This window comes from Homarus americanus, unplaced genomic scaffold (genome assembly GCF_018991925.1).
Source record: "Homarus americanus isolate GMGI-L3 unplaced genomic scaffold, GMGI_Hamer_2.0 scaffold47790, whole genome shotgun sequence".
Classification (NCBI taxonomy): domain Eukaryota; kingdom Metazoa; phylum Arthropoda; class Malacostraca; order Decapoda; family Nephropidae; genus Homarus; species Homarus americanus.
The window spans coordinates 135842-150508 of record NW_024747575.1 but is presented as its reverse complement, the minus strand read 5'-3'; the positions used below and the strand labels follow the sequence as shown (position 1 = coordinate 150508).

At 40.2% G+C, this 14667-nt stretch overlaps 2 protein-coding genes across 2 annotated transcripts; one reads left to right on the top strand and one right to left on the bottom strand.

The window, feature by feature from the left end:
* Positions 1 to 2374: 2374 nt before the first annotated feature.
* On the top strand, positions 2375 to 9626 carry LOC121879643 (luciferin sulfotransferase-like). Its single transcript, XM_042386314.1, has 8 exons — positions 2375 to 2473; positions 5046 to 5239; positions 6858 to 6954; positions 7503 to 7677; positions 7889 to 8009; positions 8408 to 8502; positions 8754 to 8942; positions 9049 to 9626. Exons 1-8 carry the CDS (start codon positions 2388 to 2390, stop codon positions 9157 to 9159), a joined length of 1068 nt encoding a protein of 355 aa, XP_042242248.1. The 5' UTR covers positions 2375 to 2387; the 3' UTR covers positions 9160 to 9626.
* A 277-nt stretch (positions 9627 to 9903) lies between these two features.
* LOC121879638 lies at positions 9904 to 14010 on the bottom strand. Its single transcript, XM_042386311.1, has 4 exons — positions 13737 to 14010; positions 12345 to 12438; positions 11646 to 11785; positions 9904 to 11120 (listed from the first exon to the last, which is right to left on the bottom strand). The coding sequence occupies exons 2-4, from the start codon at positions 12418 to 12420 to the stop codon at positions 10875 to 10877; spliced, it is 462 nt and encodes a 153-aa protein (XP_042242245.1). The 5' UTR covers positions 12421 to 12438; positions 13737 to 14010; the 3' UTR covers positions 9904 to 10874.
* Positions 14011 to 14667: the final 657 nt, after the last annotated feature.

Sequence of the window (14667 nt, the reverse complement as noted above, 5' to 3'; positions counted from 1 at the left end):
GGATAAACAATGAACTACTGTACGCTTCAAGAAATACAATATCTCCAGGTAATTCCTTCACTATTAACACAAAGGCAAAATCTAGTCTAATTATACACAACTAACTTCCTGTACGACCAATTTTTGGGGGGTAATTAGTCACCAACTGCTTGGTAAACATTCTACTTGCCTAATTTGGCTAGTAGATGACCCTCCTGGGAAGTAGTTGACCTCCCTGGCACAAGCTTCACCTATCACTCGCCCCCTTGCATTAGCTCGTTAGGCTTCATCCATGCCAGAAATATTTTGTGCAGCCCTGCCACCTCCTAGGTAATCACACGAGACCAGGAAGTCTTAAAATATACTGTGGAAGTGCACGGTAGAGAGAGAGAGAGAGAGAGAGAGAGAGAGAGAGAGAGGATGGGGGTGGTCAAGATGTAAACATTGGTTGTGCGTGAGTGTTTGAGTCAGGTCTGGGTCACGGGAGGAACCAACCACTGGATCAATATTACCCCCCCCCCAACCCCCCCGAGACGTGAGAACCTCCAGCTTACCTCTCCACATTAACTGGGAAACACCACGCCACCTTCACCGCACATAAACCCGCATTACCCACCATTAAAACATCCGCCATCGCAAAGCAAATCTCGGGTATTTAATGTGAAATAAATGCTCCCCTCACGCAAGCACCGTATAGAGGTAAATATAGACATAATCACTATGATAAGAACGTACCCTTCGTGTTCATACTGGATATTTACTTTCAACATAAATACGCGCGAAATAGGAGGGAAATTTCTCAGCGCTGAAGTAGTACAATTGGGAAAGAAAGCCTAGCCATATATAGAGAACTCTTTTGACCTTGACCTGTGATATAATTGCATAAAACCACCCTGGTTCACTGGTAAGAGAGGATACACACTGAAGGGCATAATAGAACGAGGATAAACGGAAGCCTTGGTTTGTGTGTGTGTGTGTGTGTGTGTGTGTGTGTGTGTGAGCTGGCTGACAAACACACACACACACACACACACCACACTTACAGTATACCATCACTGTATCTTCACTGCATTACTTCATCATCACTATATAAAAAATGTTAATTATATTCCCATGTAAGTTTGTCTATAAATAATACACAAAAAATAGTTCCCCTTTGTATATATTTAATCATCTAAATTATCCCGTGGTCAAGGTTAGTATAATTATGATCAATTTGTGAATAAATATAAATTTTTAACGAAATCGAAAACTTAATGTTGGAAGAAAGGCCACAGGGAAAAGTCTCATACCAAACCTTACCTAACTTAATGTTATTCTAACCTAACCTAACTTAATGCTAATCCAACTTAACCTAACTTAATGTTAATCAAAACTAACCTAACCTAATTTAACCTAATGCTAAGCTATCCTAACTTATGCTAACCTAACCTAATGCAAACCTAACTGTACGTAATGCTAACCAGACTTAAAATAACCTAGACTAATTTAAACTAATGTTAATCTAACCTAAAGTAACCTAACTTACCCTAATGCTATCCTAACCTAACCTTGATCTATCCTAGCCTAATCTAACCTACAGTAGTGTTCCTTAATAACCTGTTGTAGTGTAGCTTAGTTCTCGAGGACAATACGCTTAGCATAATTAACAGTAAGGCAGAATAATAGAAAAAGAGCAGTGTGGCAGGAAATTAGGGCAGTGTGGTAGACGGTAAGAGCAGTGTGACTAAAGTACTCTCCTGTTCAGCCACCAACCCTCTCCCCTTTACGTGCCGTGACAGACATCGTGTGTACTCGAATATGTTAACTGTTCTTCGCTATGGAAACATATTGCCATTTAACTTCACTGTAGATGTTAATGATAATCTTAACTAGACCAGAAATAATCCACTGGCTAAGTTAATTTCAGACGTGATAACTCTGAGACATACCCATTTGATGAGGTTTAGATATCTGATATGTTTCAACAAAAGAAGGATTCGTGTGTAGCGGAGGTATTACTGTATACATGTATTTAGATCAGGTTCTCACCATTCATATACCTCCCAAAGTTAGCGTGAAGTTACCTTAGTAGTGGATCCTTATTTTCGAGCATGAAGTATATCCCCTTAAACTTGGTGATACTGGTGACTAATTATAATAGTTATGGAGACGCAGTCTTTGTAGCCGTGGCACCAGAAGCATGTGTTTGGTCAAAGGATGCTGTGAGTTTCGCATTGTTAATACTACTATAGTTTGTATACACTGTTGTCAGGGCTCTCATTGCTTTGATGTTAATATACAAAGCTTTTAAACAATGAAATTTCCCAGATCTATAGGTGTACCCGCATTAGGGCAGTTTGTCATGAAAATTAGATAAATAGATATAACGAGTAACAGCGCTGCCAGACGCGAATGGTGCCGATTTAATGCAGTGGGAGTTGTGTTGGCAGTGCGACTGTGTTGTTCATCACCAAGACTCCATCTCTGTGTTCCTGAGAATAAACATGGAGGGGTAAGCTCTTATATTGATGTTCTCTATTTTGATGTAGATTAAACATTTTATTCATAAAACAGAGAGCGTCAGGAAGTAGTTCTGCCCAGCCGTCAATTAGGATACCCCTTACTCAGGCTTACTGTCTTTCCTTCCAGCTGATGTGCCCGCATCCCCAAGTACAAGTGTTCTCATATCTCACTATATTTAGCTGTTTATGGGTGCCAGGGGATATAGTTAGACGTAATTGACTTAGTAGTATCATCTTATAAGATTTATAGGTTCAATAAGGACTGTACAGTCACACTACAGGCATACGATGTGTATAAACAGTGCAGGTACAGTTAGTATACGTGTATACCATGCGCCACGTACTGTACCTGCTGAACCAATGTGTTCTCCCTACGGCCCCTATCTCCGTATTAACCTAAAATTAACATATAATTATTCTTTGTTTCAGTAGCAGAACATCTGCCACTTATATGAAATAAAAATAATACTAGAGAAACACCCAACATACCCTCGACACCCTGATAACGCTAGACTATTATTACCTTGAGCTCTACCCAGGAGTCACCAGCTTTTGTTTTATCGTATTTGCTTTAGATCAAAACACCTGGAGCTATGGACAATATGAGTTAAACATCCTAAGTGTTAAAGTGATTGATAAATAGATATCCTGAATGAAAGATATTTAGCATGTACACAAACAGTACAAGTATACATTGTACTGCACTGTGTAAGTCAGTAGTAAATGCCTCTCTGTAACCATCTTATCTTTCTTATTATCGTACATCAACAACTTAATCGTGAATTCAATTCAATTTCAATTGTTTATTCCTTGATAGAGGAAGCGGGATCCTAGTGCTGTCACTAGGTACCCCTGTACAATGACACCAGAAGCATCCGGCAAGTGTGAAAAGTATATACAGTATAAATATTATAAAGGGGCTTACTAAAGCCTAAGGAAGGAAGGATATTCCTTTAACACATAATCAATATTATTTACAAAATATCTGGCCAGTATGGGGAGGATCATCGTGTCTCCGTCAGGGGGTCGTGGAGTGGTGGTCCAGCAGGCGTCACGGAAGCGTTGTGTGTGGGGGCATCTTAGGAGGTAGTGAATAAGGGTGCGGCTGTCGGGTCTTCTGCTTAACGCACAAGAGCGTTGCTCAGGGGATGCGGGGATACCAATCTCCCAAGCAAAGTCATACCCAAAATCGTGAATTTGATATTTTTTTTTATTTAAAGAGCCAAGTGTCTTCTAGCTAGAGCTTGTGATGCGTTCATATAACGTTAAAACTGGTTTCCAAGAACCTGACGAGAAATAATGTAAACTGTAAACAAATAAACAAATCAAAATGACACTAGTTCAATAAAGCCCATTGGTGATACAAATTATATATTTATTGTTTCATTTCTCAAAATTGTCAGTTCTATTTAAAGGCAATATAATCACCAGTACTCAACAGAATAATGATTAAGAAACCACGGAGAGACACACTGAGCATTACAACTATACCATTAACAACTTTAAGGAATAATAATGAAAATAAAGACTACAGTAGGTTCATTGCTCTAAATTAGATACTTTCTTCGTAATAGTGGCAACACATAACTGGGACAGAAATACGAACGGCGGGTGCATATGAACATACCTATCTGCAACCACTTGTACTTGTTTAACTTTTTTTTTGCCGTTTTGTCCTGTCTGATTACTTACCAACCTAGGTAAATGAACAGGTGACTGGCGGTAGCTCAAAAGTCCAACTAAAAGGCGGTTTCTAAATGTGAAACCAACGTACCTTATCCCCACACCCTTAACGCGTCATTCTCATTCACTCATGCTGATTCATCGACGTCTTGCCGCCTCGCATTCCTTCAGTTAACCATTCGTGCTTCTTTTGTTTTCATAGCTCCTCCATAGCTTTCGTTTCATGCTTCTATATCCTCTGTTAACGCTCATAGGAGCGTTATTGGTTTGTTGCTGGAGAAATAAACCCTCAACGTTGACGCGTACCATATAATTCGATCAAAACCTGTTAAAGAACATTTCTCATATAACAAATGCTGTTATCTCAGGACACATATTATGAAATACAATCAATATACAGTACATAGCCTGTTAACATCTTAAGTATAACTCGCATGTTATAACTATTGATACAGGAGACAATTGGTATAATATGATCAAATTGCAGTACACAAATATACTTATTAAAGTTATTTAGAGTTTCTTAGCAGATTCTAATACTTCACGATCACTCACGTTTTAGGGTCTAGTGGTCTGAACCAACGTGTTGTCTGTCCTGTAAAAATCAGTAGACTACCCTCGAGGGCAATCTCAGCCCGGAGGCGAGGGCCATATGTTTTCGTATTGAAACACCTCAGCAGATTGGTCAGCAAATTCGTTGTCAACACTATATCCCTCATCTCATCCCTTCTCTCTCTCTCTCGCCTAGTTTATCTTATTATGGTTATCCCTCTCTTTCTCTCTCTTCTAGCTTATCTTACTGTGGCGGTAACATCCTCCAATACGAATTATATCTCAATGTGTATTTACGCTGCTGTTTTTTTTTTTTTTTTTTTTAAGATTTTCGATGAAGTCAGTGGAGGGACCGCTGGGAGACAAACTGCGTAAGGAACTGCAAGGCTTCTACAAAGATTTTATCGAGATCAATCCCGGGAAAATGGTGATGCCTAGCTACTACCCGTCCTGGCACGAGCGCTATGCCACCTTCCCCATCAACAAGGACGACACCTGGGTCATCACCTATCCCAAGTCAGGTATAGTAACACAAGTGATACTAGTTAGCTATCCTATGTTTGCACCTGGTCGCACCTTGCTTTCCTTTACCCCATCCATCCATTCATTCTTCTATCCATCATTACCCACAAGACTCCCACTCCGTCACCCTACCTAATTTAACTATGATCATTAGGTAAAGATAGGTAGGTTAGGCTAAGTTTAATTTGTTCTTTTAACCAATTATAAAAAGATGAAGTGTACGAGATTCCCCTAAAATAAAAATCGAGAAATTTAAAGTTTAAGAGAGTAATTAGGACAGAAATGAATGAAAAAAAGAAATATCTGAACCAAAATCAACCGCGATGATGATCTTTACAGTACAATTACCATGTCCAGAACCTTGGTCCTTAAATACTCGCGACGTGGCAGTCAGTGGAAAACGCCATAAATACAGTCAACCTAATTAATCCATTATTCTATCCTATTTTGTAAACTCTGAGGGTAACGTTCGAGTAAGCCAGAACAAATAATTTTTTTGTAGATAGCTTGTCTCTCTCACTATCAACCTTTTTATAAATTGTCGTAACTTTATCACTGCACACCACCGCAACATTAAAGATAAGTGTTAGGCTAGGCTTCTCGTGTCGTAGCTGCTAAACTCGGTATCGATCAACACTCGGAGTTCAGTCAAAGATTCTGCTCTCAAGTTATTCATTACGTGCACAGGAATTATATTTACAGGCAACTTATAAATTCGAACATGGGTATATTTATAAGATCATGAACCCTGGTAACTTATCAAGCATCTAATTACTACCAGGATTAAGGACATTCAATTATTTAATCTACCATGCGTGACGATGCATTAAGTAGAGACGCACACTCCCAGGGTCCTCTTACTATGCTTGCCATGTTTCATGTTTCTAGATTTCATGGTGTTGAATCTGCTGTGCCGAATTATTGACAAACACACAGACTCAGTTTTAGCTCTGACTTAACCTTGCAAGGAAGGCTTCGTGAATGTGTGATCTGAATTTTAATAAAAACATAAATAGAGATGCACTGATCCGTTATTGACAACTGAGATCAAGTTAGTTTTGTAAACATCTGTCTTACACTTTCCCTACACCAGCCTTCAAATTTTCGCTGGTCAGTTGTGAAGGGCGTCTCTCACTGTTTATAGGTTCCAACATTATATCTAATATACTATAGGACTAGGCGTGTGTCTGTCTGTCTGTCTGTTCTGGGCAGCCTAAACGGCACAATCGTTTTTCATCAAACTTGGTGGAAAAATCGCAAAAAATTCGTAGAGTGGAACAAACCTGGTCCCATGTCGATGGTTTCTTTAGGAAGGCATCAATTAACCATTTTATTTACGATGAAAACGCTGCAAGTCTACGGACTTGGCACACCCTCATTCGCTGTACGCTAGCCAAGCACGAAGGTGCCCGCAATCACTTGTTTTGACTTATAGAAGCTCTGCTATTCAAACACTCAAAACCTCCTGTACTGTTAACTGCATGTCATAAGCGCCGTTACGGACAAAATTCCTTGAACACTTGAAAATATAGTATCTTACATATAAATGGTGATGTGTCAGAGTTCTTGTTGAATGGCTTCGTTGTATAGTGTTATTTACGCCTTGTTCATCTTCAGGAACGACGTGGATGCAGGAGCTTGTGTGGTGTTTAGTTCACGGCCTTAACCACGAAGCGGCTCACCAAAGCCTCATGAAACGGTTCCCTTTCTATGAGTAAGTCCTCCCTGGTCACTTCTCTCATAAACTGCTGATAATAATTCATGTGTTTATCTCTCTTGTACATTTTCCTTGATCGTGCACGTATTGTGATTATTATTGTACCCGTTTGTACATCTTGGGTGTCTGGCTAGTGTTGTTAACTTGTTTGTGTCCGTGTATGGTATGTGTACTTGTATATATTAGGTGTACTTGGTGTTGCTGGGTGTACTAGTGTTTACTGTAAATGTGTATACTGAGTGTAATAATGGTGTGAGCATCATACCATACACAAAAGATATATATATGTATGTAAGTTGATATATAATGTTCATACGTGTGTGTATTACATGCTTACTGGGAAAACAACGCGAAAAAATAAAGATTAACGTATTCCAAAAAGAAAATCGTTGTTGAAGTTGCAGTTAATACTTTTAAAGGCGAATTATTAATGTATAATTCGGGGAGAAATTATACACATGACTCTTTAAAATTGCGACAAAAACATAAACAAAGGCTCCAATATTATGTTGAGACTACCATAACGAGATTGTGTGAATGTACAGGTGGGATTCCCTTATGCCTGACGAAGTGGAGGAGGCCCCAGACCAGGATCCTGACGACCCCTGCCTCCCTGGTAACACTTGGCGCATCCTCAACACCATGCCCGCCCCCAGGACCATCAAATGCCACCTGCAGAAGCCCATCTTGCCGAAGAAGATCTGGGAAGTCAAACCAAAGGTGATTTTTTTTTTTTTTACACTAACCTACCAGTTTACTTCACCCGATGATGAAACGCCCTAACGCTACCTGGGCGGGGGGGGGCAGGTTAGGTTAGATGAATTTATGAGGGATTTAGAACTAGGAGATTTAAAAATACACACACCAAAAAAATTAATAAAGAACATTTCACCTAAACTACTGGAACTGAGAGAGTGAGTCGTTCCTGTAGGTGGTGTACGTGTGTCGTGATCCTCGTGACGTCTGCATCTCCTACTACTTCCACTCCATCAAGCTGGACGGCTACCAGGGAGAGCTGTCAGACTTCGTGGAGCTGTTCCTGGGTGACATGTGTGAGTACTGCTTCCTTGGCCTTCCTGAACTTAACTAAATTTACTTGGATTTAACCTAACATGCCTGAACTGAACCTAAACAACCAGGATGAAATTGTGAAATAGCCAAACTCACCTGGACATAGCCAAACTCACCTGGGTTTAATCAAATTTACCTCTACCGAATTTAACTTTCCTGAACATAACTTAGCCTCCCTATTTAGAAAAATTAGTAAGGCTACGAGACTAAAACATTAATTAAATATATTGTTTGTTCAGTTTGTGGATAAATAAGAGCAACATTATTATTACGTTAAAGAGAATACTAAATAAATATGTGCGTTAGTCTTACTATTTCTGCTGCTGTGTTTATTGTGCCCGCTGCTGCTGCCTTCTGTAACTCGGTGTCGTGCGTGCAGTACCGTGGTCCCCCTTCTGGTCACACACCCTCCACTTCTGGCGCCTCAGGGACCAAGACCACATCCTCTTCATCCGCTTCGAGGAGATGAAGGAAGTAAGTGGTTCTTGTTCTTCCTCTCACTCTAGCGGTGCTTCTCTCGTCCTTCGTTCTCCCATTTCTTTCGCCCTTTCCTTTCTCCTATTCTTCTCTTCTCCCTTGATTCTTTCCTTCCTCCCCTCACATTATTTTTTGTTGTAGTTAAAATGAAGTACAGATTGTTTATTCATTAAGAAATTTCACTATTTTTTTTTTCAGAATTAGCAGTACTGAGGTAAAAATAACAGGGAGGTTTGTTGTGTTGACAGGACTTACCGGCGGTGGTGCGGAGGGTGGCAGCGTTCCTGGGGAGAAAGGTTAACGAGAAAGAGGTGGAGCAGCTCGCCCAGCACTGTTCCTTCAGCACCATGAGCAATAACGCGTCTGTTAACCACGAGAGTATCCTAGCGATCGACAATGAGCGCGCGAAAGACATCAAGTTTATGAGGAAGGGCAAGGTGAGCTAATCCATTTAAATGTCTCGCTCTTTGCCCCTCCTTAACCTCTCCTTCTCTTACTCTCTCATTTTGAGGTTGTTATCTATATTCACCATCTGTCCCTCAGGTGGGTGACTGGAAGAATCACCTGACGGAGGAACAGCAGAAGGCCTTCAAGACGTGGACGTTGAAGCACCTCCAGGGCTCAGACTTCCCCTATTACCAGGACTACGAGTGAAGTTCTTGCTAGACGCCAAACATCACTTCCACCCCAACAACTCACACAGCACCCAGTGACTCTGTGGTGACTCTACTATCATGTATTGACTCTTCTGACCATCTGATGCCTGCTGATATTTTTACTGACCCGACACTGATACTTGTGACTTTACTGACCCTGTGCTGACTTTGCTAATCCTTTTACTAACCTGTCCCTCTGCTTCCTCTCTCGGCTTTCCCTTTCATTTTGCTGTCTTCAACTATATCTACTGATTCTGTAGACTCTGTTACTTTTGCTGTCACCTGCCCTCTAATTCCTGTGAGGTGCGGTGCTACTGAAGAACATTTACTCTTAAAACTGGAGGGAATCGACTGAGGGTCACCGTAACGTGGAGTGTGAGTCTGTCTCTTGTCAACAACGTCTGTGGTCACCAAGTTGGCTTACATTATTACCTTTGATAATATTCATAAAGATACTGCATATGATACTTTTTTTAATAATCTTTAATGTTTTTTTTATAAATTAAGTTTCGTGAAGAGTCAAATAAATACTCTCAAGACGATTATGTTTAGTATGTACAGGGGAGGTGTTGAGGTGGTAGTATCGTCTGGGAGTGAATCGTCGACTCTAGACACTACATGAAAACAAATGGGGATCGAGAGATATGACGTGGTTGAAAGCAACATGTGAATGAAAGACTAGTTAAAAAAATATATATAATTCAGAAATGGATAAGAGTAACATTTTATAATAGTAAGTTTAAGATAAATGAACACTTGGCATTTTATATATCAGGTATTTATTTATTAACTACATTTGGCATAACAGGGTAATAGTATATGAGATATAAATAGATAAATAGTTGTTGACGTCTTATATATAGTTCAAACAATACTCTACTCAACCCGTGGTCCTACATGCAAAGAAAAATATTACGTAACAACTGAAAGTGAGGAAACGTTCTTTATTATACTCTGGTCGTTCAGATGACTCAGTCCACTGGTTCGTCCATGTTGTGTTTGTATTAGATTAGCATCCCACACTCCACAGAAGGCTACACCCCATACAGTATAATAGTAATGTATTTAACATATTCATTTTAATGTGTGTACGTGTGTATGTATATATTTACATGTGAGATGAGTATTTTAGAGTAGGAGGATACATAACAGAGTACTGTACTAATACTGCATCACATATTTTACAGGTTGCACATTAATAGGTGAATATTCTGCCTTATACTAACTGAGGATAACAACACATTTTGTTACGGAAGTCTTAGTGTAATCAGGCGCCATTTTGTCCGTCATCTTTGAATTACAGTATATCTTTAGACAGGTGAACGTGTCCTTCATCGCCTGCCACGAGAAAAATGAAATTCGCATAAAAATCATTGTGACTCGCGGCAGTAGAATAATGCACCCTAATTTACACTTGTTAGACTTTATAAAAATAATTACTGGCCTGGAACATACATACTTAAATGTGTATTAAATAATTGACTAAACCGGCCACATATGTACAGTATGTTTAAACTGTAGACTCCATCAGTGTCAGTCAGCTTTAATATACTACAAACCCGTCCTAGTTAAGTCATGCTAGGAACACAGAAGGGGTTGCTTATGTACTAATAATCATAACAAATCCCGGACTTTAAGACACAGTCAGGTTGGTCAGTCAGTCAGTCAATCAGTTAGTCAGACAGTTAGTCAATCAGTTAGTCAGTCAGTTAGTTAGTCCCAGTACCAGAGTGAGGAGTGTGAGAGAGGCCGACCCCTGGGCATGTAACCTCTCTCCCGGGCCTGACGCCACGGGTTGTTCATCTGGTGTCTCGCTTGTACCAGAGGCAAGTGGCGTTGGCGGCGAGCACCCACACCCGACTCTCTTCTCTCTTCTCTAGATTCACTTGCTAGTAGAGGGTCTAGTTCAGTGTCATAGTGACGTATTGGCCAGGACGGATAGCGGCTCGACGAAGCGATCTACAATAATAAATAAGTGAAAGTAAACTCACCAGTTATCAAATGCATCAGTTGAAATTAAACCCTGTGAATAATATTAATTTAATTGATAGTAAGTACTTTAGATTGCAGAGACTCTGTGTTTTATAAGATTGTAGCGTACTTGTAGAAAGGTGTGGACTCTGGGGAAACGAGCCTAAAATTCCCGTAAAATATTGACCTCCGGGGGTAAAAGTACCTGTAGCTTGGTAGGCCCCTCCATGCTACGTGATCGCCCTCTCGTGGGGAGTAGAGTGAAGTAATACATGAATAACGAATGACTGATGTATGATTTGATTATAAGTGGGATCAGAAAGATGGCAGTCCTTGGGGATATCAAATACATTTTATTTTTCTTCACACCTACGCCTGGCAAACTAACTCCTCCCCGACTTGGACTGACCAGAGTTAGAAACTTTTGCGTACAGTTAGGATACAACACCTTGAACACCATTCATTTATTTAAACCATAATAAAGTGATAGATTTTAAAGAGGGATGAACCTACCATGCCCGGCTGGTGGAGGTGTCGACTCGTAACTCTGCCAGGGAAGACAATGCGGGAGGAGGAGAGCTGAGCCTCAAGACTGGCCAGCTCCGACGACCCGACTTTCTCCACGTCCCCCGTCGCTGCCGAATCGACTGAACCTGGCAACGGGACAAGACTCACGTATTATCTTATAGAGTATAAAGGTTAAAACATATTCTACATACAATGTTAAACGTTAGTGAAAGGTAAGGTTATTGGGTGAAGAATGCTTTGAGTAGTGCATTTATTCAGCGTATAAAAACTGAAGCTTAGACGGACCTGTGAAATCTACCCAAAGCTAGCAGTGTTCCCTAGCTAGTTGTTTACCTCCGCCTATGGTGATCTCCATGGTTTCAAGAAAAAAGTTCCTCTCTCTAACCAAAATGGCTCCAACCAGAACGACCTCTAACCTAACCTCCTTTGGCTTTGTGAGAAAATGACCCTAGTTAACTTTTTGGTTATAATTGGGTTGTTTTGGTCACACAATACAATAATTTTGCTTATTGTGGAGCCATTTTCTCCAGTCATATCTCCCATACAAATAGTCTATCCCTTCTTTTGACCTCGGGTCAAAACATTATTTCTACTGACCACGAAGTCCTTATATCCTGTCCTGTAGGTAGAATAACTGGGTTAACCATAAAGGTCATAACAAAGAGGTAGGATGAGGCAACTTACGGGAGAGAGCAGGTGTGGAGGTGCAGGAGAGGGCCAACACCAGCGTCCACGTCAAGCTTGTCATGTGGGCTATCATAATTCAGCTGGACCACGTCTGTACAAACACTTATATTATAAATCAAACTTTAAGCAATTAGGAGTTATGATACCATAAAATCTAGTTACTTATGGGTTACAATACCTTAAAAATAAATTAATTACGGGTTATAATACCTTAAACTTTAATTAAATACAGGTTATAATTCCTTAAAATTTAATTAAATACGGATTACAATATCTTAAACTTAAATTAATACGGGTTATAATAGCTTTAAAAAATCATATTAACACCGGGTTATAAGACTCTAAACTAACTGGGTATGAGTTATGATACCTTAAACTCTAGGCATAGTGAAAGTTAGTAAAATCGATAAAAGTTTCACCCTCGAGTTCCGGAGAATCACGTCTGATGTTACATGACGCGAGGCTACTTGTATCGGTTGCCACGAGTCGAACATCGGTTGCAAGGACACGTTCTGGACACGTTTCTGTTGTTTGTGTACATCAAGATCACTATTGACCACGTAAAACGGGTTATGAGTTTTTACCAAGGAAGAAAAACCATCTGAGGTTAGTATCTTTTAACCCTGTACTATGACCTTTTGTTGTGAGTAACCTTTGACCTGACCTTTATAACTATTTTGAGAATCTTGTATTTATCAATTCATTTCCGACATTGAAGTAGAAAGTAGTGTTGTTGTGTCTTTAGATTTCAGATGTTGTTAAGAGTTATTCGACACACGCCAACCTTGAACACACACACATAAACCAGTACAAGTATTTCAAGATCGAATACGTTTGTTGATATTAATAAAAGCAGGTTATTGATACACGACCTCATAAAAGCCATTGACCACAACACACAGGAGTCACTGACCCCCTTGTTTGTGTGTGTTATAGATCAACCCAGGGCTGCAGGGGTGGCAGATTTCAAGGAATTTTAAGAATCCGCAAAAATTCTCTACCAAGAAAACACTTGACTACAGATGAGACATCAAGGTCACAGTTCAGGTCAAATAAGGTCATGTTGAGACGAAAAAAATCAACACCAAATGAACAAATTTGTAATAAAACTTGACCTAAAATATCTAGTTATATTAGAAACTGGTAAAAAGTAACACTCACTATTCATCCAGTGACGAACCAAAACAAACAACGATTACAATAGCCTCACCGCCGTACGATAGGGGTTAAATATCAACATAAAGGCTACGTCTAAATGCAAACAACTTAACATAACTCATTTATTGAAACGTGTTGGTGACTCCTGGTAATATATAATTTAAATGATCAATTCATATAAAGTGTGTATAGGTAAGTGTTGGTATATTGAAAAACAACAACAATACTTACCAGCCTATTTTGTTTAATTTTGTAGTTCCTCAACTCGCCTTAACACGCCCAGCTTGACGTCAAGGAACAAAACTTTAACGGGGTTGGTGGTCGTGGTGTTCTCAGGCAGATACTCAAGCGTCCGTGGGTACGTATATACTCACAACTGCGACTAACTTCCACAATTCGGTCGTCCGTATGTGTGTCTGTGTGTTGACTATTCTAAATCCAGCGTGTGAGTGAGTGGGGGGCAGCTGGGGCACCATGTTATGTACACCTCGCCGGCACCACCACCACCACTCACTTTCACCCCTCACCCCACATACCTACAGGGAAACGCCCCTCCCACTCCCCCCTACCCTCATCGGGGAAGTCCTGCCCGAGCACAATGACCCAGGACAGTTATGTAATAATTAGATTTATAGACAACTGTAGAGCTAATGTTTTGGTTAGGGTATTGAGTAAGCGAGACGGGTGTTGAGCGGGCTGCCTCTTACCCCAGGAACCACTCTCTCTCACACGTGCCCACAACACACACACACCAGCCACTCCACCATCTACCACCACCACCACCACACTTCCCAGGAATGGCAGCAGCACCCAGGTCACGCTGACACTCGCTAGGTCACTGTGGTCTGCTTCTTGGAGATGTTTACTGTACAATACTACGTCACACCAACCTGTTTTAATAACCTATATTACTTACCTGACGGTGAAATCGATGAAAAATATTGATCAGTGGTTTTAAGGATGAGTAAACACGCATTTGTAGAATAATTGCGGCATTGTGAAAATTTCATTATATTGTATTTCTGACTGTTCAAAAATGCGAACTGATTTTCACATAGGAGAAATTATTTAGATATAAATAATACAAACTATAAACGAATACAGGGGAACGAGGTCCTGTAATATCACTGAACCCACGAAGGATAAACTCCCCACAAACAAA

Excerpts from the sequence above, each read along its gene's own strand:
- LOC121879643 (XM_042386314.1), top strand. The coding sequence starts at position 2,388 with ATGCAGTGGGAGTTGTGTTGGCAGTGCGACTGTGTTGTTCATCACCAA. Across the intron at positions 2,474-5,045 it reads CTGAGAATAAACATGGAGGG|ATTTTCGATGAAGTCAGTGG; the intron begins GTAAGCTCTTAT and ends TTTTTTTTTAAG. Across the intron at positions 6,955-7,502 it reads AAACGGTTCCCTTTCTATGA|GTGGGATTCCCTTATGCCTG; the intron begins GTAAGTCCTCCC and ends GTGAATGTACAG.
- LOC121879638 (XM_042386311.1), bottom strand. The coding sequence starts at position 12,420 with ATGATAGCCCACATGACAAGCTTGACGTGGACGCTGGTGTTGGCCCTC. Across the intron at positions 11,786-12,344 it reads CTCCACACCTGCTCTCTCCC|GTTCAGTCGATTCGGCAGCG; the intron begins GTAAGTTGCCTC and ends TCCCGTTGCCAG. Across the intron at positions 11,121-11,645 it reads ACCTCCACCAGCCGGGCATG|ATCGCTTCGTCGAGCCGCTA; the intron begins GTAGGTTCATCC and ends TTATTATTGTAG.